The 23,368-nt window shown below is 37.6% G+C and overlaps 1 protein-coding gene across 1 annotated transcript; it reads left to right on the top strand.

Annotated features, from left to right (window-relative positions):
- The first annotated feature begins 15,224 nt into the window (after window positions 1-15,224).
- LOC104107053 (VQ motif-containing protein 25-like) lies at window positions 15,225-15,755 on the top strand. The gene has a single exon (XM_009615754.4). It carries the CDS (start codon window positions 15,225-15,227, stop codon window positions 15,753-15,755), a length of 531 nt encoding a protein of 176 aa, XP_009614049.2.
- Window positions 15,756-23,368: the final 7,613 nt, after the last annotated feature.

The following is a 23,368-nucleotide window of genomic DNA, read 5'->3' on the forward strand; positions in this document are numbered from 1 at the left end:
CTATTTTTTCTGCACTTAATATTTTATTTGGGTTTTACCTCGTATTTATGAGAAAACTCATGTTATTTTAAATATCTTAATTCACTTATGTTAAATTTTAAAAGTGTTTTGGAAATGTCGATTTTCCTAGTACCACGATAGGCGCCATCACGACGGGTTAGATTTTGGGTCGTGACAATTTTCCTTAAAAATAGCAAAAAATACTTAGAACCCTCTCCCTCTCTTCTCTCCTCTCTTCTAATGATTGCCAATTCTTTCTAGAAATTAGATTCCATTTTCTTTCAAATTAGAGTAAAATAAATTTTAGAACCCCCCTCTCTCTCTACGTCCCGATTCTTTTTCTTTTTGAATTTTTTTTAGAATCCTCTCTCTCTTATCTCTTCAAATAACTGGATAAATTGGTGGTAGACAGAATTATTGAACAAATGGTGCAATTAGTGTGAAAAATATATTAACTAAGAAGTTCATCAGATTAGAGTCTAACTTTGAGTTATGTCATGAAGAGAGTGGTTTTAGCATATAAGGTGACATCTGATTATGGAATATGACTGCATAATTTATCACTGGCTGCAAATTTCACATTTGAGTTATTTTGTAACAATAAGTTAGAGGTCTTGTATTTTAATAATAACAGAAGTTTGGTAAAGCCAACCACATTGACATAAAGTTTCTATTTGTTAAAGAAAAAGTTCAGAGTAGTCAAATGTCTATAGAACATATTGGTACAAACTCCATAGTTGTGGATCACTTACTAAGAAACTACCACCCAAGGTCTATATGAGCGCACTACTCATATGAGTATCATGTCATTTAAAAATATTCAGTTTTAGCGGAAGCTTGTAACCATGTAAATATTCTTTATAGAAATAATTTGATTTTCAGTTTAAGGTTTCAAGTTAGGGTTTCAGATTATGGATATTTGAGGTTATTTCTGCAAAAATAAAGTATTTAGTTTATTTTTCAATCTGATTTATTTTTTAGTTGGACGAGTTGGAAATAAGCATTGCTTTGGTTACATTGCATGTAATTTTGATACTACACATTCTTAGTTGATTGGTTATGTTGGTATTCATGATCAAGGAAAGTTTAATTACGATAAATATAATAAAAGTTGTCTTGGTCCAATAGTGGCATGATTGATGGACGAGATTGTTCGGCGGTACATTGGATTATAATATAAATATTTTGAGCTCATAAATTAATATACAATTGTAAATTTATTTACACACACACACACATATGTTGTTCAAGTGGGAGATTGTAAGAATTTATGAACTTGCACATATATTTTATATTAAGAATAATTGTATGTTGGTTGCTATTTTTAAAAGGTTGACCCAAATTAAAAATAATTTGCAAAGGTTTAAAGTTAAACGAGTCTATAAGACACGTCAATAAGTATGGGGTTTTATGTATATATACTCAATTGTAATTTCTAATTTAATGATAGACTAAATTAGAATTGTGTAAACTTTGTGCATCTATAAATAGGAATATGGTCCCCAAATTAGACATAAAGTTCTTTTCTAAAATCCCATCATTGAAAAAGTGAGAGCCGCCTTCTTCACAATTCCTATGTCTTGGTTTGGAAAACTACTAATCGCAAGACGAGGGATTTCTTTCATTCCTATAGATTCTGGTACGCTTTCACATATAGTTTTACTTTCTTGATGATTTGACATTATAGATATCTAGAAAAATGATAAATTTCATGTTAAACTTTTAGTTCTAAAAGGTATCAAACCCTACATCATTAGTAGCAGTTACAAAGTCAAAAAAAAAGAAGAAGCACCATATAATATTAGCCTTTCAGGGATCAAGGGATCTTTAGGACCGGGCCCAACCCACATCCTATGGAGAATTTTAACATTAGCCCAATCCGTATTTGTAAGGTGCTCATCATCATCACTTACATGAGCATTAAACGTTGAGTTTATGGGGTTTCTATATTCATATGCAACAACTAAACTTTCATACATGTAATTCTATCTAGTTGGACAAGGTTTAGGAACCTTTCTTTCTCTTAGGCCAAATTCATCGCATCTTTTAAAATATTCTCTAAGTCTACTTTTACGGTTTGAATAAAATCGCCAATTAAGAGCCAGTTTAACTTTTCAATCTCAATATTTAAAATTCGCATACCATCACAGTCACGACGCAAAATTCCAACCTGTCGTGATGGCGCCTATCTTGATACTAGGCAAGCCGATAATCTCGATAAATCACATTTTCTCTCAAGTTTGAAAATACAATAATTAAATACAATACAAAATTTCACAAATATTAATATGAACACTCTCCAAAACCTGGTGTCAATGAGTACATGAGCATCTAATATGAATACAAGTCTGGAAAAGCACGGTCTATAATAGTCTAAGACCAAAATACAGTAATAAGGAGATATGGAAGGAGAGATAAGGTCTTCGGAACATAGTAGCTACCTCAAAATCTCCTAAAAATTTAACTGCATGAAATGATCAGCACCCGCTATGTTCGGGAATACCTGGATCTGCACACGAAGTGCAGGGTGTAGTATGAGTACAACCAACTCAGCAAGTAACAATAATAACTAAGGAACTGAAGATAATGACGAGTTATACAGTTTTAGTTCACTTTCAGTAATTCCAGCAAAAAATAGACATGCTTTCAAATACGACAATTTAAGTCAAATTAATTTTATACAGTTCAATTTCATATAATTCGGATATAAAATATTTCAGAGAATTTCACAACAATGACAGATAGCAATTAAGTGCAACAACAAATAAAAGCAAGTACAACCTCTCAAGCAACAATCACTCAACTCATCACCACAACTCAACCACTCGGCTCTCAGCCCTTAGCACTCACACTCAATGGGTACTCGCGCTCACTAGGGGTATGTACAGACTCCGGAGGGGCTCCTACAGCCCAAGCGCCATAATCTGCACGGACAACTCACGTGCTATAATATCCTGCACGGACAACTCACGTGCCATAATATCCTTACCTTACCTGACAGGCCCTCGACCTTACTCAGTCCTCAACCTCTCTAGTCTCTCGGGCTCTCAAAAATCACAAAGATCAGCCCAAATGAAGATAACATAGTGTATCAACAAATATCAAGAAAGACTGAGGTATAATACGCAAGAAAAATCATGACTGAGTATAAGACAACAATTAGCAAATAATTCAACAAGTACATGACCTCTGCGGGTCCCAACAGTATTATAACATAGCCTAAGCATGATTTCTAACATGATTTAGAGTCAAATTTCTTCAACACATAGAGAGCATATAGCTAACAATAAATTATTCAACTATACAGTTTTCACGGGACAGACCAAGTCATCATCCCCTCGGTGCACGCCCACACGCCTGTCACCTAGCATGTGCGTCACCTCCAAAATAATCACATGACACAAAATTCTGGGGTTTCATACCCTCAGGACCATATTTATAACTGTTACTTACCTCAAAACGTGAAATTCTTTACTCTGCTATACCTTTGCCTCGCAAATAGGCCTCCGAATGCCTCGAATCTAGTCACAAATAATTCGTTTCAGTCAATAAAAATTATTGAAATTAATTCCATAAGAAAATACTAATTTTTTCATAAAAATCCGAAATTTAGCTCAAAAATCGTCCATGGGACCCACGTCTCGGAACCTTCAAAAGATATAAAATCCGGAAGCCCATTCAACCACGAATATAACCATACAAATTTTACCAAAATCCGACCTCAACTCAACCCTCGAATCTACAAATCTTATTTCCAGATTTCTAAGTTCCAATCTCCGATTTACACCTCAAAATCATATAATCTAGACAGATTATTCAATGATAATACAATATTATGGAGTAGAAATGATCACAAGGGACTTACCTCAAGTTTTCCTTGAAAATCTATCAAAAAATGCCTTTTCTTAAGCTCCAACTTGTCAAAAATAGCAAATGGGACGAATTCCCTGTTTTTATAATTCTGCCCAGACTGCCTCGGTTCTGCCTCGATCTTGGCCTTCAATCTCGGCCTTCAATAGAGGTCCTCGATCCTGGCCCTCGACCCTGGCCTTCGATCATGTCTTCGACCCTGCCTTCGATCGTGGCCCTCGACCATGGGCTCGATCGTGGTTTCGATCCTGATCCTCGACCCTGGCTTCGATCGTGGCTTCGATCCTGATCCTCGACCCTGTCTTCGATCGTGGCTTGATTCTGGGCTCAATTTATTTGGGTTCGATTCTGGGCTCGCATCTGGGCTCGATTTTCTGGGCTCGATTCTAGCAGAAGCAGTTTCCAACATAAGGAAATTGCAGCAGCTGTTGTAGTTCAATTTTTGATCCGTTAACCATCCGAAACTCACCCGAGGCCCTCGAGATCTCAAAAAAATATACCAACAAGTCCTAAAATATCATAAGAACTTAGTCGAATCCTCAAATCACCTCAAACAACGCTAAACCCATGAATTACACTACAATTCAAACCTAATAAACTTTGAAATTTCTAATTTCTACAAATGACTCAGGAACCTATCAAATCACGTCTGATTGACCTCAAATTTTGCACACAAGTCATAAATGCCATAATGGAGGTATTCCAATTTTCAGAATCGGATTCTGACCCAGATATCAAAAATTCAACCCCCCGGTCAAACTTCCCAAAACTTTAACTTTCAGCATTTCAAGCCTAATTCTACTACAGACCTCCAAATAATTTTCCGGATACGCTTCTAAGTCCAAAATCACCATACAAAGCTATTGGGATCATCAAAATTAAAATCCGAGATTGTTTACATATAGGTCCATATCCGGTCCACTTTTCTAACTTAAATTTTTAATTATGAGACTAAGTGCCTCATTTCACTCTGAATTCCTTCCGGACCCGAACCCACTAAACCGGTAAGTTATAAAATAACTATAAAGCATAAATTGAGCAGTAAATGGGGGAACAAAGTTATAATACTCAAAACGACCGGCCGGGTCGTTACAATCACCCACAATTAAATGGTAAATATGATAAATACATCTAACATGAAAAACGTTACTAAATGCAGAACTTAGTGTAGTGGTAAGAAACGCTACATCATTTGTATTACTAGTAGCAGTATCCATTAAAACTGACATTATTTTATCACTAGTACAAAAATATCTACAAATATATGTAACCGTGCTAGAAATAAACTGCCATGTGTGATGTGAATTAATTATTCTATAAGCAATAGTGCGCTTGCATTATTCAATCCTCATCAATCCAATAACTGGTAACAGTAAGTAATCACAGTTATTACCACTTCTACCAATATCAGTTGTAATAGCAACATGACAATTTATATGAGTAATAAATAGCGCAAATATTGTTCGTATTCATGTTTATATTTATAAATATCGCTCTTTACGGTTGTGCGAGGAAAACCTTTATAAGTAGAATTATATAATTTTCTAATATAATGCACAAAGTGAAGATTAGAAGGAAAACTATAGGGCAAGCATATAACAGTAACCATTTTTGCCAATTCTTCCCGATCGTTTTTTGGATCATAATATAAAATACCACCGGTAACAGTGTTAATTCCCGGTTGAAATTGATTTGACCCGGTACTAAGGTCAGCCTGACCAGGTGCATTTGTCCACTTGGCCAAAGCTTTCATACGAAAATATCTAGCTTTATCTTGAGGGTGTAGCAATATGTGTCTAGTCAAACTTTCCGTCCCCCCCTTCCCCCTGACTTCCAACATATTTAAATACTAACTCTTTGCCACAAGTTTTATACTTAGCCTTATTTGTTTCTCTTAGTTGAGTAAAAAAATAGCCAAACAACAGATGTTTCTGCCCGTTTAGAAGGTTGTCTAGAAAAAGTAGGGGCAATAACATGAGGGTCATACGTGACATCATTTGGATTATTATTAGTTGGGTTAACTTCAGGAGTAGGACTAGTGGGTGTATCATCATCCGGTTGCGTTTCATCAAAATCTATTTCTTCATCATCATTTTCATCAATAGTTGGATTTTCATATAGAGCATTCATATATTCATGGTTTAATTGTTCACCGGGTACAATATTATGGCAAAATTGACTCTCGATAAATTATAATAAACTATTATCGCTATCAATAATAGGAGGTGTAGGATGGGTAACAGGTTTGGGTCGGGGAGTCGGGGGAAGTGGAGGAGGAACAGATTGGCTACTAAATTTACCACTCTTGAATTTTCCCTTATTTTTACTAAATATTCTTTTTAAGGAATAAGCCATCTTAATTAATCAAGCAAAGTAAATAAAACAAACAAAACTATAATATTAAAACTTAAGAGTTGGAATGAGTTACCGAATTGACGAACAACTTGTTGAAAATTAATTATAGTTGAAGACTTGAAGACTTCAATTCACCAACTTCACAATTTTGCACAAATTGTATCAATAAAGTAAGCAATTATAGAAAAAGAATTAGAGAGAGATTGATGATTTTGTGAGAAAAATAAAAGAATGAGGGGGTATTTATAGTTAAAAATAGGAAAAAAGTGTAATTATAAAAAGTTTGGAATTAAAACAAAGTTTGGAGGGTTAAATGGCTATTTTTCAAATAGCCAACGACTATTTTGGCAGACCAAACGGCTAGTTTTTAAATGGACAAACGGGCAAATTTTTGTTTTTAAAAATGTAACGACCCGACTTGTCGTTTTAAGAATTAACGCTCCGTTCAGGTACTTAAGGTCACGAGTAGCTTCGCAACATGTATTTATGACCCGCGAGTGTAGTCGAGTTTGATTTACTGAAGATTCAGAATTTAATTAAAAGAACAATCCTTGCATGGAAGCTTAAATGGAAGGAGTTGACCGGAGAATTTACTTTTGAGTAAACAACTCCGTATGGTAATTTGTGTATCCGGAAAATTATTTGGAGATCCGTAGTGGAAGTAAGCTTGAAATGGCGAAAGTTGAATTTTGGAAAGTTTTGACCGGGGGGTTGACTTTTTGATATCGGGGTCAAAATCTGATTCTGGAAATTTGAATAGCTTCGTTATGTTATTTATGACTTGTGTGCAAAATTTGAAGTCATTCCAGATTGATTTGATATGTTTTGGCACAAGTATAGAATTTGAAAGTTCAAAGTTCATAGATTTTGATTTGAAGTGCGATTCGTCGTTTTGATGTTGTTTGATATGATTTGACGCCTCGAGTAGGTCTGTGTTATGTTATGGAACGTGTTGGTATGTTCGGACGGGGTCCCGAGGGCCTCAGATGTGTTTCGGATGCTTAACAGATCGAAATTGGATTTGGAGGAGGAGCTGAAGCAGCTGGGCTGCTGGTGTGATCGCACCTGCGCGAAAGTGTGCGGATGCGAGGAATCAGTCGCGGAAGCGGAAAATGCATGGGCTGTTCAGGCACCGCGGGTGCGAAAAGGTTTGCCGCGGGTGCGAAAACCGCACGCGCGAAGAAATCATCGCGGGTGCGAAGACCGCATGCGCGAAGAAATCATTGCGGGTGCGAAGACCGCAGGCGCAAAGAAATCACCGCGGGTTCGAAGACCGCACGCGCGATGAAATCACCGCGGGTGTGAAAATCCTAGACAAAATGTTAAAAACAGAGGGTGTTCCGAGTTTTGCCATTTTTGGACCTTCAAGCACGTTTTTTGGGGTAATTTTGAGAGAGAATTTAAGGGAAACTTGAGGTAAGTCACTCGTGATAATTTCTACTCCATAATATTGAATTATCATCGAATAATCCGACTAGATTACATGATTTTGAGGTGTAAATCGGGAGTTTGAACTTAGGGATTTGAAAATAAGATTTAAAGATTTGGAGGTCGAGTTGAGGTCGGATTTTGGTAAATTTGGTATGGTTAGACTCATGGTTGAATGAGATTTCGGTTTTTATAACTTTTGTCGGGTTCCAAGATATGGGCCCCACGAACAATTTTTGAGCTAATTTCGGATTTTTGTTGGAAAATTAGTATTTTCTTATGGAATTAATCCCAATAAATTTTATTGACTGAATCGAATTATTTGTGGCTAGATTCGAGGCGTTTGGAGGTCAATTCAAGCAAGAAGGCGATTATGGAATATTGGCATAACTTCAAAAAGGTAAGTATCTTGCCTAACCTCGAGTGGGGGAATTACCCCTTAGGCATTGACCCTTTAGGATTTGAGTCATCTATGCAGATTGTAGTCTGTGTACGCGAGGTGGCGAGTGCGTGCTCGGACTTATTTGTGGAAAGTTGGTCTTTTAGGGTTCTTATGTCCTTATATTCACCGTGTATGATGTTGTTCTTGATACGCTTGAATTCCTATTTACTAGTTTCACCTTTACATGCTTTGATTAGAGATATTTGCTTTAGGATTTACTCTTACTGTCTATTTGACCCTTATTCGACTTAACCAAAGATTTTACCTCTACTATCGTCGTGCTATAATTTTCATAACTGCTTATCTTTAATTGAAATCATTATTTTCTCATCCTATAATCGTTTAGTCTTAATTGGAGTTATGATTATCTTCCGCTGCTTATGCTTACTTGAATTGTTGAATATTTCTCGTAATTGCTCAACCTCAAAAGGAGTTTAGATAACCTATATCTTAGTGGACTTGCCATTATTTGGAACTATTTGATTCGTGCTGGCTTCTTATTGTTGACTTGAATTTTATGGAATCGTTGCTACATTTTGTTTTGTTTTCCCTTGTTAAGTTGTTCTCCTTGTGCCTAGCATTCTTTACTGTGGTTATTCCTTGTGAACGAGTTCTACCGTTCTTGTAATTTAAATTCTTGAGTTGATTTGCTCAACGTACCTTGCATCTCTGTCATTGTTGCTTTTGTACTTGTTGTGGTGATGTACGAGGTTTCTATCGTGTTATAGTTATTATCTCTGTTATTTGCGCTGCATATTTAAATTGGGACGACAGACGTATTCCGGGAGATCCCCCAGTACTGCATATTTAAATTGGGACTACAGACGTATTTCGGGATATTCCCATGTCTTGCATATTTACTTTGGGACTACGGACGTATTTCGGGAGATCCCCCAGCACTGCATATTTAAATTGGGACTACAGACGTATTTCGGGATATCCCCATGTCTTGCATATTTACTTTGGGACTACAGACGTATTTCGGGAGATCCCCCAACACTGCATATTTACTTTTGGACTACAGACGTATTCCGGGAGATCCTCCTCCGTACTGCATAATTAATTCGGGACTATGGGAGGGTAACCCGTTAGATTCCCCTATGGTTATATTTGTATTCAGAGCTGCTAATCTTCCATGCTTAAGTGTCACATGGTGACTTATACTCGAAGGATATTACTTGAAAAGTTTATACTTGAAAGGTTTTTATCTTGAAAGAACTATATTTGAAAGATATTTATTTGAAGGAAGAATATTTCAAAAATAAATTTCTTATTGGGAAGGATTATATTCTATAGACCTCAATTTAAAAACTTATGGGTGAAAGTTTACACTTGAAGGATTTGACTAATTTTTTGGGGTTTGTTGGCTGAGACCTGATGTGAAAACTATTGCAGTTGTTGAGTTACTACTTGCCTTTACTGTATTGTGATTTTTGGATTTGGGTTGTGTTTCCGTCCATTCTTCTATGTGTTATTTTGGTATTCCGCTGTTACTTGATGTTTTTCCTTCCTTATTTCAGTTGTTACGTCGTTAGCCATATCACGGGGTACTTAAATAGATGTCATGTTCTGCCATCCCTATACTATTACTTGTTCAGTTTATTAGACCAGTGAGTGTCTTGACTAGTCCTCGTCACTACTTTATCGGAGTTAGTCTTGATACTTACTGGGCACCGCTGTGGTGTGCTCATGCTACTCTTCTGCACATTTTTGTGCACATCCAGGTATCGATCGTTAGTAGCTGTGTGGATCCTTGTTGAGGAGACTCAAGGTAAACCTGTCATTGCGTTCGCAGGCTTCAGAGTCACCTTCCTATTTTGTATTTACACTGTTTTTACTTACTTCCGAACATTTGTATTTAGAAGTGATAGTAAACTCTGTAGAGCTTATGACTTGTACTACTGGTTTTGGAAAATTATAAATTTTGTAAAGATTTCTATATCGAGACTGTTAGATTTCTTTTGTTATTGTTGTTACTCAGTAAATGTTAGGCTTACCTAGTCCCTAAGACTAGGTGCCATCACGATACCCAACGGAGGGGAAATTGGGTCGTGACATAAAATTTGGTCGTTAGGACGGTTAGAACCGGTCCGGTCCCAGTCCCAAACGGCCCGGTCTCGCGGGCCTCGCGTCCTGGACCGGTCTCACGGGCCTCGCATCCTGGACCGGTCTCGCGTGCCTCGCGTCCTGGACCGGTCCACTTGCAGGCCCACCTCCCCTGGTCCCGGTCTTAAACGGTTAGGACCGTATAGGCCCACTACCCATATGGGTCGCGGTCCCGGGCCGGTCCCGGGCCTGGACCGGCCCACTTGCCAGCCATAGGCTCACTTAAACTTTTGAGCCTTTCTATGTGGACCATATATGTAATCAAAACCTATCCTCATTCATGCTACACTAGGCAGTATAAATAAGACAAATTTTCATAAAGCACTACAGTTTAGAGCCTAATAACTATAGTTTGCTTTCTTACCATTTGTAGCTATTATTCAATTGTTATCAGCTTGTATCACTTGTATTCAGACGTGCGACGAATACAACCTATGTAAACTGTAATCATAACTATATTCGTCTGTATAACGAATACAACTTGTATCAACTGTATTCGTTCACACAACGATACAATCAAGACGAAATATAGAGGTGTATACAAAAGATACAACTTATATCGACTGCATATATGTGTGTATACAAAGGATACAATACAACTTATATCGATTGTATTCATTCGTTAAAGCACTACAATTTAGAGCATAATAACTATAGTTTGCCTAATTACCATTCGTAGTTACTATTCAATTGTTATGAGCTTTGCATAACTATATAAATAAAACACAAGGCTTTGTATTCCATTCCTGATTCTCGGGGAAGCTCTAAAACTACATATAAATGCATTGTTAATCCAATTGAATTTCATACTTCATTTTTCATTTTATAAAAGAATTTGGGGGTAGGGGATTACAAGGCAGGAGAAATCGAACCCACACTAATAAGGTAAAAATTTAGGTAGCCAACTAACTGACCTACTATAAAATTACCCAATTGAATCTCATACTTGTCTTATTACACAAATTAAGAAATTCACTTTTTAATATTAATTAGTAATGAAATTGACCATATTAATTTTTACTATATCTTCACATAAACACTCCTAACACACACTCTAACACTATTTACTCCAAGGGCAATGTAGGAAAAAAATAATCAATTCATTCTTGAAATCTAAAAAAATTATTTATTTAGGACCATACAAAATAGATCAAAAAATCACTTATTATGAACCGCAAGGGATAAAATTCAAAGGATAAACTGGAAAAAAGTAAAAAAGTGAATTTAGGTAGCCAACTAACACCAATTAAATTTCATGCTTTTCTGATTAAAATTCAAAGGAGAAACTGAAAAAAGTAAAAAGCAAAGAACGAATAGTTCCAAAATACTAGAACCAAGTCGCACGTAGAGGAAAAGTGTGAAAATATTCCAGCTAGGCAGCAAACGTGCACCGTAACAGCCGGTCATGGATGACACGTCACAAATGGTCCCCACAATAAATGTAACATTTCATTGGCTGGCTCCCGCTTGGGGAACGCAACTGACTTTGCCACGTGGAGTCACGAAAATCAAGCGTGGGGCTAAAGTGGGCCGGCCCAGACGGCTACACGAGGCTCGCATTTTGTAATCCAGTATGACGTAAGTTGAGATTTGGGTGGGCCTAGAATTGGGCCTTAATAATGGCAACAGTGAAGATACGCTTTTCTGACATATAATACCACGTGCAGATCCGACGGTTATTATCTTTTTTTGTTACATACGGACGGGATGATCTTCAAACCGTTTTTACGGATCTGAATTTTTACCAGGCAAAATACATAAGATGCACCTTGTAATTCTCTGGAAAAATTAATTTCACACTTAATTTTTACGGGCGTCTTAATATTTTACTATTTTTATTCAAAGTGAATTTAATACCTCCCTATCCTTGTCCAAAGTGATTTTTTTTTTAAATCTCTCCCAATTAGGAGGTTTTATAGTGTTTTCACACTTCTTCTCCAGCGTGACTCGAACCCAGGATCTATTCCAAAGTGAATTTTATACCTCCCTAAAAGGTGATGTGGCAAATGAGGTATTTTCACTCTCCCAAACTGGAGTAAAAACAAGAAAAGAAGATCAATCACATACGTGTTATATTTTTATTGGACGTTACTTATTTAATTTAATTATTTGTCGGTCCCACTATTTTTCTCTTTTCTTTTTCTCTTTAACAGGGTGGGATGAGATTGAAAAAGAATTAAAAAATAAAAAATAATTAAAAAAACTAAAATCAATTATAAATTGACACGTGGCGGAGTGTGTAGAACACAACCCTCTACAAGCTTGGTTATGTATTTTAGGGTGATATTAAATTCACTTTGGACAACGATATAGATGTATTAGTATGCCCGTAAAGGTTAAATGTAAAATTAATTTTTTCGAACAAGTACGGGGTGCATCTGATGTATTTTCCCTTTTTACAAATATGTGTATTAACGCATGTGTGGCACTCTTGCAAGCGTGGTTATGGCGTAAGTAAGGATTTACCTTTAAATTACTATTCATTTATGTGATACAACTTACTTACAATTGTGCTTGCATGATAACATACTAAAGACATTGATCAATTTAATTTCTTATTTGAATAAGTACTAATTACTCCATCAACTAAAAATTGTAGTGTGGTGGGATGAATATGATTCCTTTATTGTTAACCTTTATGCGTTCAATACCTAGGAATAAACGCATCCTCGTTTATATAATGTCTCTTTTAAGTAATATTCTGTATGTAGTATTCCCCCTTTGATCCAGAAAGATAATACACTAATACTTTGGTTATATATATGTATCTATCCATCAAAGTCACTTTCATTCAGGTTGATTACTTATGAAAAGCTGGAGTGAAAAGGATTGCCAAATGGTGTCCGGCACAAGTGTTTTACTATAACGCTAATAACCAGCAAAAATTATTCTCCTATACTAAATCCTGCCGCATCATAAAAGGTTCATTTGACTGTTTCCAATTAAGTACGTACTAATACAATATAATTAGTAAGTGAACAGCAGGATAGTTGGAGATTATGATTGATAGGATTCTGATAGTTCCATCAGTTATTAGTAACTATTACTTCCAATGCAATCAGCAGTGGAATTTCATGGGATTATAATATAGTACTCTGGTGAAGCTGAGATATTATAATATACTTATTATTACATCTCACCTTTTCTAAGTTATTAATTTTAAGGTCCTGTTAGAGTCTTTAATTTATCATTGAGACTAAAGAAAGTAATGATATATTAAGGCAGTCCTTTTTTTTAAAAAACTGCAAGTTGGAATATTTCTTTTAGCTTATTGGAAACATGTTCAGCAATAAGCTAAGCAGTGGTGGTTTCGGTAATTTGCTGTCAATTATTATAGGGAAGATACATATAATCAGGGCGGATTCATTTCAATAGCTACGGTTCCCGTAAACCCAATAGCTTTTATCTAGAGCGTGTATTTGGAATCCAGTCCGTTCATCCAGTTAGTATTGTATATTAACTCGAGATTTTTGTAGGAACCAATAAACCTAAAATCTTGGATCCGCCTCTGGCCTCTGCATATAATGTTGTACTACGATATTTGGAGATTATGTCTGAATCTGAGAAACAGATATGTCCTCACAAAAGGGCCATACCCGTAATGCAGGCCATGATATTTGTTACAAAACTATGGGAATTCTTGTTATCTAATAATTGGAATCACCTAATTATACATTTTTTAATTCCTATACTCTGTACATGCATGCTACCAATTTCTATAGTTCTTTAGTTCCCAATTTGCCCTTCTTCTTGGTGTTTGGGGAAGGTTTAGGGTTAAGACTGGAGATGCAATGAACGAAATTTTAGATTGTCCATTGCTTCATTGTAGTTAGTGAACTAATGAAAACATGAAATAATGGCCAAACTTCATCCTTAATAAAGGAAAATAAAAATAAGTGTATCCACCAAAGTCAATCTTTTTCAAATTTTTGGAGAAAAATAAATTATTTTTTTAATTCTACATGTGCCCAAGTGGTGGAAGCCATTTCTTGAGATTTCAACAAGTTGGCCACTATGTTTTTGTACTAATCATCTTACTACTTATTAGAACTGTCATAAATGAAAGGGTCATTCTTGTAACTAGGGTGCCAAACGGGCGGGCGGGTCGGATATGGACCGGTCAAAAATAAGTACACAAAAAATAGATAAATTATCCGACCCGACCCGTGTTTAATACAAATAAAAAACGAGTTAACCAGTGGCAGATATAGTGTAGTATCACAGGGTTCAACTGAACCCATAACTTTTGACGCGGAGTAAAAATTCATTAAAATTATAAAATAGTAGATATGAACCCATAACTTGAAAAATATAATTGATTCAATGCTAAAAATTTCAAAAGTTGAACCCATAAGATTTAAATCTTGGATCTGCCTCTGGGGTTAACCGACGGATAAACTTCTTGAATATGATCATTTTTGGGAGAATTCCTAATCTCCCAAACTTGTGTGACCCCCAATTTGAGGCTTTACAAATGTAAAAGTTAAACCTATTGGTTATCTATTTTCTAAGTGAATAATATGATTCTTATCTATATTTGACCCGTTTTTAAAAAGTTCATTACCCAACCCATTTTTTATTGAATAATATGAGTGAATAGCTATTTCATTTTAATTAATTTGACACCACTACTTGTAAGTTGTAACTGTACTAAGGATTAAAATTAAAACTTGATATACATAAGGGAAAATTACATATCATATATGATCATTGGGGGACCATTGAGTTCTATTCTTTATTATTGACTCTCTCTCCCTTTGTACTATGTCAGAAAAGGGTTCATCCAATCCTTGCCTCTACGAGTACAGCTTGTTTTTCTCTTTAAAGTTTCTCTTTGTCCAACAATTTAATAAACCCTTTAAAATTTGCTTCCTCCCCTCTATATATAAACCTCACTTCCTTCTATTTCAATCATATTCAATATCTTAATATTCATCTTCTTTCTTCCCAAGAAACATAAAGAAATTATAACCCTTTTCCCTTCTCTCCTCTCTAAAGTTGCAAAAATATAGTTATGTATAACATGGAAGCTGCTGGTGTAATGACACAGAAACAAAGCTATTTATCAATAAAAAGTCCATCATCAGTACTAGGGATGAACAAGAATTCACAAACAATATCCAAAATGAAGCCAAAAATTCGCATAATTCACATATTTGCACCTGAGATTATAAAGACAGACGTGGCGAATTTTCGGGAACTTGTCCAAAGACTCACAGGGAAGCCATCAGAGAAGAAGAAGAACAACAACAACAGTTACAATAATATCAAGAAAAGACAACAAATTACTACCAAGAAGAAAGATGATCAGCAGTGGAGAATTGTTAACAAGCAATTAGTTCCCAAAAAAATGGAGCTAATTAGGAGTGGATGTAATTATCCCTCAGAGTTTAGAGAAAGAATTAAAGGAGAAGAAGATATTTGGAGGAATGCAAATTCTGGGGCAGGTTTTTTGGGTGGTTTTCAAGATTATGATGGCTGTTTCATGCAAGATTTTAATTTGCTCCCTTTGGATGCTTCTGCTCAGTTGGATGCTTATGGACCAGTTGCTTGATTAATTATCAACTAGTTAATTAGCTTTGAGAGAGGAATTTAATTTATTGGTGTTAGCCTAAGGACTATTTGTTTTAACTTTCCAATATTTCTTGTTACTATGGTTAATTAAAGTTTAACTTAATTAATTAGTCTTTTAATTGCTTAAGACAATTCTCTGATCATTATATCCCTTTTCTTTCTGGCTAACTAAGTGTATGTTAAGTTTATTAAGAGCTATATATGTTGTATATGTACAAGAATGTTATGTATTTGATTTTAGTGATTGAAGCTAGGGCCAGTGTTAATTTTCTTGTTGATGAGAATAATGTTCTTACCATTTTTTTTCCATTTGGATGCATTTCCTTTCTGTTGAATATCTGTTTTATTTTTTTGTTAATTTTCTTTCTTTTTGTTGTTGTCTGTTAGATGCTTCACTCAATCACTAGGTCTTTTGTTTCTTCCACGTGGGCCCTTCTTGAAGTATAATATCTAATCTTACCTTAAACAAAAATCTGCAATTTGGTAAACCAACTAAATAAACCTTAGAAGGATATTAGTTTTATCATAACTTTCAACGTAACAATTTTTTTTCATATATAATACTAAAACAATTATAAAGTAAAAAGGTGAAACTCTCTTTTTAAAGGATGAGTTATTGCTTTTCAGTTTCATCTATAAAACTCCTACCAGCTAGTTAAATAAATTGCCACTATAGAGAAATTCCATCAAGTCAACGTATATATAGTTCAGCAATTCCACAGCAATAGTTTTTATGTTGGAGTAGTATATTCTAAAAAAAAATCACCTAGTTCCAGTGCTCTAGGTGATTAATCTTTAATTTGATAAATATCGATACAATGATGTATAGGAGGACCATATACTTCTCACTGTGTATAATGCATGGAGAGGCAGCATGACCTTAGAGAGTTAATTTTACGTACATCATATCATTAAATTTTATCCATTATATAATAATACAGTTACAAAACTATTTTTCATATCGCATTAAAAAATAATTTTGAACAACATTGAATGATTACAGTTTAAGATATGCTCCTAATGACAAGAAGAAACCGCCACCAAAGGCGTGGTGGATGAATGAGATTCCTTTGCCCTGAGCATGGAAAAACTTAAGGTAGAAAGCGCTTCCTCCTTAAATATTGGGTCCTACACGAGACGTGAAACTGGATTGATTGAGCTAGTGAATTCTGAATGCCGGATGATTATAAATAAATATGACCAAGGAGAAGCAAGTACGTAGAAAATTATCTAGGGAGAATGAAAACAAGCTGGAGTGAAATTAAGGATGGTCAAAACCTTACATGGTGTCCGACACAAGTAATGTTATACTGTAACGCTGATATACGTACGAACGGCAAGCATTCTTTCATCTTTCCCGTAATATTATTAATACCAGAGTAAAAAATTCATAACATTTGAAAAGAAACAAAATTTGCTAAAGTGACTGTTTCCAAGTTAGTATTAAATTAGTAAGTGAACAGAGGATAGTTGGGATTACGATTGTTCGATCGGTATATATTGTGATCATCTCTATCACTTGATAGATGAGTACTAATCAGAATGCAAACGGCAATGGAATTTCATCAAATACCCTAAATGCAAATTGACAAACAAATAAAAACAAAAGAAAGAATCTAATTAATTATGTTTTATTTTTTGTTAATGTCTCTGGTTAGAGCTGAGACTATAATACTTTATTACAGCTGCATTATGTTAAGTTATTGGAAATTCTAATGTCCTGTTAGGAGTTTTTCATTTTCTGAGACTTGAGAAGGTACTTAATTAAATCAGGGTAAATTTTAATTGTTTTATAGTAGGTTGGACTTGGATTATTAATATTTATGCATGTAATTGGAAACATGTTCAGCATAGGTGGTTTAACTGTGATGTGGAGATTATGTCTGAATCTGACCAGACGCAGATATCTTCCTTACTGAAAAGGCCACTATAATGCAGGCCATGACCTTTGCCTTTTTTTAAATCTTTTCTTTTTGGGGGGGGAGGGGGGGATAAAATCACGGGGATTCATGTTACTTTAGCGACGAAATATTCCTCAATATACATGTTACCAATTACTATAATTTTGTCTTCATTTCCAAATTGCCCCTCTGATGTATTTGGGGCAAAGGTATAGGGGTAGGTGGAGGGAACAAGGGCGACTCAACGGATCTCGTGGCATAAGGCAAAATCATATCGAGAGGCCCTTAAATTTATGTTTATCCTCAAACAATTGAATTTATACGTGGCTTTAAGGATACGTGATCTAACTTGATACAAAATGAGGAATCATATTAATATTTAAATTAATAATAAAAAAATAAATGCAAACCACACAAGTTGAACAATCTTGGCCTTGGAGGTTGATCACCCTTGAGTCAAAAATGCTTTAATCGATGCCGGAACAGAATGATGAGATAATAAGAACTAGAAATAATAGTATATTGCTTTGGGATGCGTGTTACAATATGTGTAATGAATTATCAAATCCTCCCTTTATATAGTAGATGAGTCCTACTCTAGGTACATTTCTATTAAAGGTAAAAATCTCTTGATTTGCTAATTGTTGGCTCCTTGCCGATATGCGCCGAGATTCCCCGCCGTAATATCCGCCTGGTCGCGGATATTTCGATCTTCCGTTTGTTATTTCCGTGCTCGCTCGAGGCTAAGGTTGAGACCGGACTTAACGTTCCTCAAGGGTAGGTCTCCCGACCTCAGGTTCTAGCTTGGTAAGACTCGAGGTCAATCTCCAGTCCGTGGTCACCACGTTCCAAGCCAAATCTACCAAGCTATAATCGAGCTCGATTTCGACCGTATACAAATAGTCCCCTCATTTTTCAGAGAGTAGACGACGAGAAATGATATGAACTTCCGATAATGACCTCGATATTTTGTGACAGAAATGACAAAATAGTCAAAACGTCTTGTCAGTCAAGTTCTAATGGCATTAAATGCCTGCCAGTTGCCGGTTGTCCACTCCCAGATATGAACAGTCACTGAGAAACTATAAATACCCCCTTATTAGCTCATTCAAACTTTACTTTCAAACCTTCTGCCCTCGTACCTTAGAAATCTCAATATTCCCAAACATCAATTTTCTGATTATTCTGAAATCCCTTTATAAGAACTTATGTTCTTTATCCCAAATTATCAAGCATATTCTTTTAATTTCCTGTTTTTCCTTAATTTTCTAAAGAAATGGCGAAGACCTCAAAGTTCGTTCACCAAAAAAAAACTCCCTATGGCTCGCGACCGGCCGAAGAGGAAAATGTTTCGTTTGCTGCTACTGAGGAAACGACACCGGAGCCCCCCTTGAAGATGCTTGTTCCTGCGGGGTGCCCGACCAGTGCTGATTTCAAGGTTGAAAAAACATCCTCGGTACCGGTTCGGTGTGATCTGGTCTCGAGATATATATGCTCGGTCACCGATAGCTTCCGCTCCAAGGTCAAGAAGGATTAAAACTAGGTTAGTAAGCATGTGGTGGTGCCTATGCCCGAGGAAACGATTACTATACACGTGAAGGGTTTTTTAAGTTTTTACACTTATCCCTTCACGTTGGGTCCCTTGGATCCGGTCATCATCGCCTTCTGTAAGAGGTACGACGTGACCCTCGGTCAAATTCATCCCTATTTATGGAGGATAGTAATTCTCCTCCGCTTTTTCGTAAACAAAATCGAGGGGTGTCCCTTCACCATCGATCATCTCATGCGTCTGTACAATCCTCGACTCTATCGAGGGGGATTAATAAAACTTTCCCGTCGGGCTAGTAAGGCCCCATTCTCGAGCATCGACGAGGATCAGGACTAAGGCTGGTTGGGTTGGTTCGTTTGAGTGAAGATCTCAGATTTAATCCCGGCCGAGGATATGCCATTTCCTAAAATGTGGAACATGAAATGTAAGTATAACCTTGCCTTTAAGATTTTGTTTATCGCTTTTCCTTTTCCTCCCTTCTTATCGATGTTTAGTGGTGGTGCAGCTGTTGCTCAGATGCCAGATACAGTTCCTTAACTCAAGGATTGGGTCGAGGGCATCGTGTCATAAAAGCCATATTCCGATCGCGCATGGCGCGAACTTTCGAAGGGCCGGTGGGAGGCACATTCCCACGATGAGGTTCCTCTCTTGAGTGGATAACACTTAGTTTTCCTGATGCGCTCGTTCTCACTTCTTTTTCCTTTGCAGATCTTCCCAAAGATGTTGTAATGAGGCATCTGTCCGGTGATGAATACAACCTCCCCGAACCATCTGCTCCGAGGCAGGATAAACACAAGAAAAGAAATGGGGCTCCGAGTTCTCCGAACTCAGAGAAGAAAAGACTGAAAATGAGGCTAGTGCGCAAATCCAAGGAAAGTACCAGTGCTCAGGGGATCCCATCGACTCACTCAATTGACTGAGGGATGAGTTCGAAGAAGAAGAAGAAACTTCCGAGCTGATGACCCGCGTGAGAAGCGGTACCGAGCTGCCTTAAACCAAGGAGGCTGATGAAGAGGCAGTGGCTGAGGCCTCCGAACCGGGAGGGATGAGGCCATTTTACCCCGAGCTGGGGAGGTCGACAAAGAAATCACGACCGGTACTTCTCGGGCATAAGAAAATGTCCCGAAAGATGAACTTGGGTTGATAGATCTCTTCGGATCGCCTTCATTCATTGACTCCATGATCAACGAGGCCCAGATGCTGAAAGGGCGCCCAAATGAGGGGCCTCAAGGGGCGGCATATTCTTTCAATAACTTCTTCGATGGCTTAGATTATACCCCTTTAGAGGACGTCACCAGGTTGGGTGACTTACCGGTAGCAAAGAAGATACCGTCTTCGGGAGCCAGCGGGCCTTCTTCAAGTCCGAGAATAGTAGACTGGTTTCCAGCTCCGAGTGCAGATTCTCACCGGTAGCAGTCAATCATTATGTCTATCTCGTAGGATGTCCGGGTTCTTTCCTACCTCGTGGGGTTTGCCATCTATCTTCGGTGTCTGGTGACCGAAGAGGATCGGGCCAAGATGGACGAGGTGGAAGCGCCCTGCCTGTTCAAAGAAGCTCAACGGGCGTTAAATCGGGTAACTTCGAATGCCTCTCTATTATGCACTTAGATTAAGTTGCAAACAATCGTAACATTTCTCTTTGTGTTTGCAGGCCTCAGTGCTTCATCATGAAACTTTTCTCCGATATCGGGTAGAGTTAAACCATCATGAAGCTGAGACTCGGGAGCTTACTGAGAAAAAGGATGCTTACAAGTTTCTAAGTGAGAAACTCCAGGCTGAGCTAGAAGCGGCTCGGAAGGTGCATGCCGACCTGGTCGAGCAGGTAAGAAGAGTATTTGAAGTTAGTGATAATGAGTCAGACACGGTGGCTAACGATCCGAACCCACAGGTTCAAAAGAAACTTGACCAGATCGAGAAACTCCAGGCGGAGATAGATATAGTAAAAGCTGAGGCTGAAGAATAGAAAAGAAACATGGACCGCATGGCCTCAGAAAAGGAGATTGCTCGGGCGTAATTGGCTTTGATTGAGGTCCAGCTTCGGACTGCAAAGGAAAAGGCCTTGGTACAAGCCACAAAGATCGAGGAGCTCCAGACTCAACTGAGCTCGGCAGTCACCGGTCAAGAAAATCTGGCCAAGGAACTTGAGGTGACCAAGTCGGAGGTTGTCAGGGTCAAGGCCGAGGCCGATTAGAGGGTGGCCCAGCACAAAGCTGATGCCGAGGCGGCTCGAGACAAAGTGTGAAAAATGATGGAGCACATGAAGTGGCAATCCCGGAGGGAGGCCCTCGAAGGAGTTTATGCTCGGGGTTTTGACCTGTTGGCTGAAATCGAGAATGCCAAGGTATTCGAATCCAAGGCCAGGATGCTGGCTTATCCCGAGGAGGAAGATTCCGAGGGGTCTGAAGATTAGGGTGAGTCCGAAGGTGGCGGAGACCCAGAAGGCGATGATGCGGCCCCCGACGAAGACTAGGCCATTTAGGATCCTTTTATACATTTTTGTCTTTTGCTTTTTGAGGCCGTTTGGCTATTGTAGAATTTAGTATCGGTGCTATTTGGCCCTTGTAAAAAGAATTTTGGATATGAATATATAAGGCTTTCTTTCCCTTTCACAACTTTTGAATTTTTCCCTTTACTTTATTATTTATATTCACAAAGATTGAAAGGTCGAAGGTTCAAACAAACCTTGCCTTTACATTATTTTGTTTAAGGCATCCTGGGAGTTCAGTGTTACTGAAAATGTTCTCACAAAGTAAGTAATTTGGATTATAGTTTGCCGAGGGTAGCCTTTAGAACTGGTTATGAATTTATTTTTGAAGGCCTTGTTTCTGTTACGAGTCTCAGACGTCTTCAAGCCGTGTTAATATGGTTGTATCCTTTTTAGTTCAGGTATCGATTAGTGGGCTTGCTTTCTCGAGTTATCCGAAATTGCCTAAGATAACAGTCCCCGAGTGGGGGCATCCGTAGCCTTTAACATTCGGGGGTTGCCTTATAGGTCTTATGCTCCCGAGGTCTAATAGCTTGGATCGTCCGAGTTTATTTTCGGATGGCAGTCCCCGAGTGATTGTTTGAACTCAGGTTAAGGCGGCCCTTGGGCTCGAAAACTTTAGGGGATCGAAAGTAGGGAATTCCTTAAGAAATGCAAAGAATATTTTTTAAAGGACAAGATGTTTGCGAGGAAGAAACTTCTCTTTATTCTTGTGCATAATAGTAATACATGTGCACATGCTTTGTGTCAGGGTTCGAAGAGTCTATGTGGGCACGGTTCATTGATCGTTTGGCCTTTACATTGAATTCTATCGATCGAGACCCTTCAATCCTAAAGTTTCTTTCCATGCTAAAGTCGATATTAGAGGGTAACGCCCCACAGTGTTCGGGGTTGATCAAAGAGAGGCCTCGAATGTTGTTGTGATCATCATCACCAGTTCGTTACCGGCCTTCGATTCTAGGTTAGCACAATTTACTTGTTGCCTTATTAAAAGCCTTGCCATAAAACCCATTTGGGACAAAACCGGTTCAAGAAAAAAGAGTGCAATGCGTGCTTTCAGATCTAAATTCTCGTATCGTCCCTTGTTGGATACCTGCAAGCATCAGTTTAAGATGTAAATAAAAGAAAGAATGGGGTCATACCTTAGCAGTAAAATCGCTTCAAGTGAGTTATATTTCAATTGTTCGGTAGTTGCTCGCCGCTCATTGTTCCGAGTTTGTAGGATCCTTTTTCGGTGATCTCGATAATTTGGTACGGTCCTTCCCAGTTCGGTCCCAATTTCCCTTCGTTCGGGTTCCGGGTGTTCAGTGTGACCTTTCTTAGTACCAAGTCCCCGGTATTGAAGTATCTAAGGTTGGCCCTTCGATTGTAATACCTTTTGATCCGCTGTTTTTGTGCGGCCAACCGGACAAGGGTAGCTTCGCGCCTTTCATCTAATAGATCCATGATTGTACTCAAAGCCTCGTCGTTTGGTTCCTTTGTTGCATATCGGAATCTGATACTTGGTTCTCTGACCTCGACCGGTATCAAAGATTCAGCGCCATAAACCAAAGAGAATCGGGTAGCCCCGGTACTGGACTTCGAGGTCATACGGTATGCCCATAAGACTTTGGGTAGTACTTCCTTCCATCTTCCTTTGGTATCGGTTAACCTCTTTT

Source organism: Nicotiana tomentosiformis, chromosome 2, assembly GCF_000390325.3.
Source record: "Nicotiana tomentosiformis chromosome 2, ASM39032v3, whole genome shotgun sequence".
Classification (NCBI taxonomy): domain Eukaryota; kingdom Viridiplantae; phylum Streptophyta; class Magnoliopsida; order Solanales; family Solanaceae; genus Nicotiana; species Nicotiana tomentosiformis.

What these genes read in the sequence shown, in the direction of transcription:
- LOC104107053 (XM_009615754.4), top strand. Translation starts at nt 15,225, where the DNA reads ATGGAAGCTGCTGGTGTAATGACACAGAAACAAAGCTATTTATCAATA.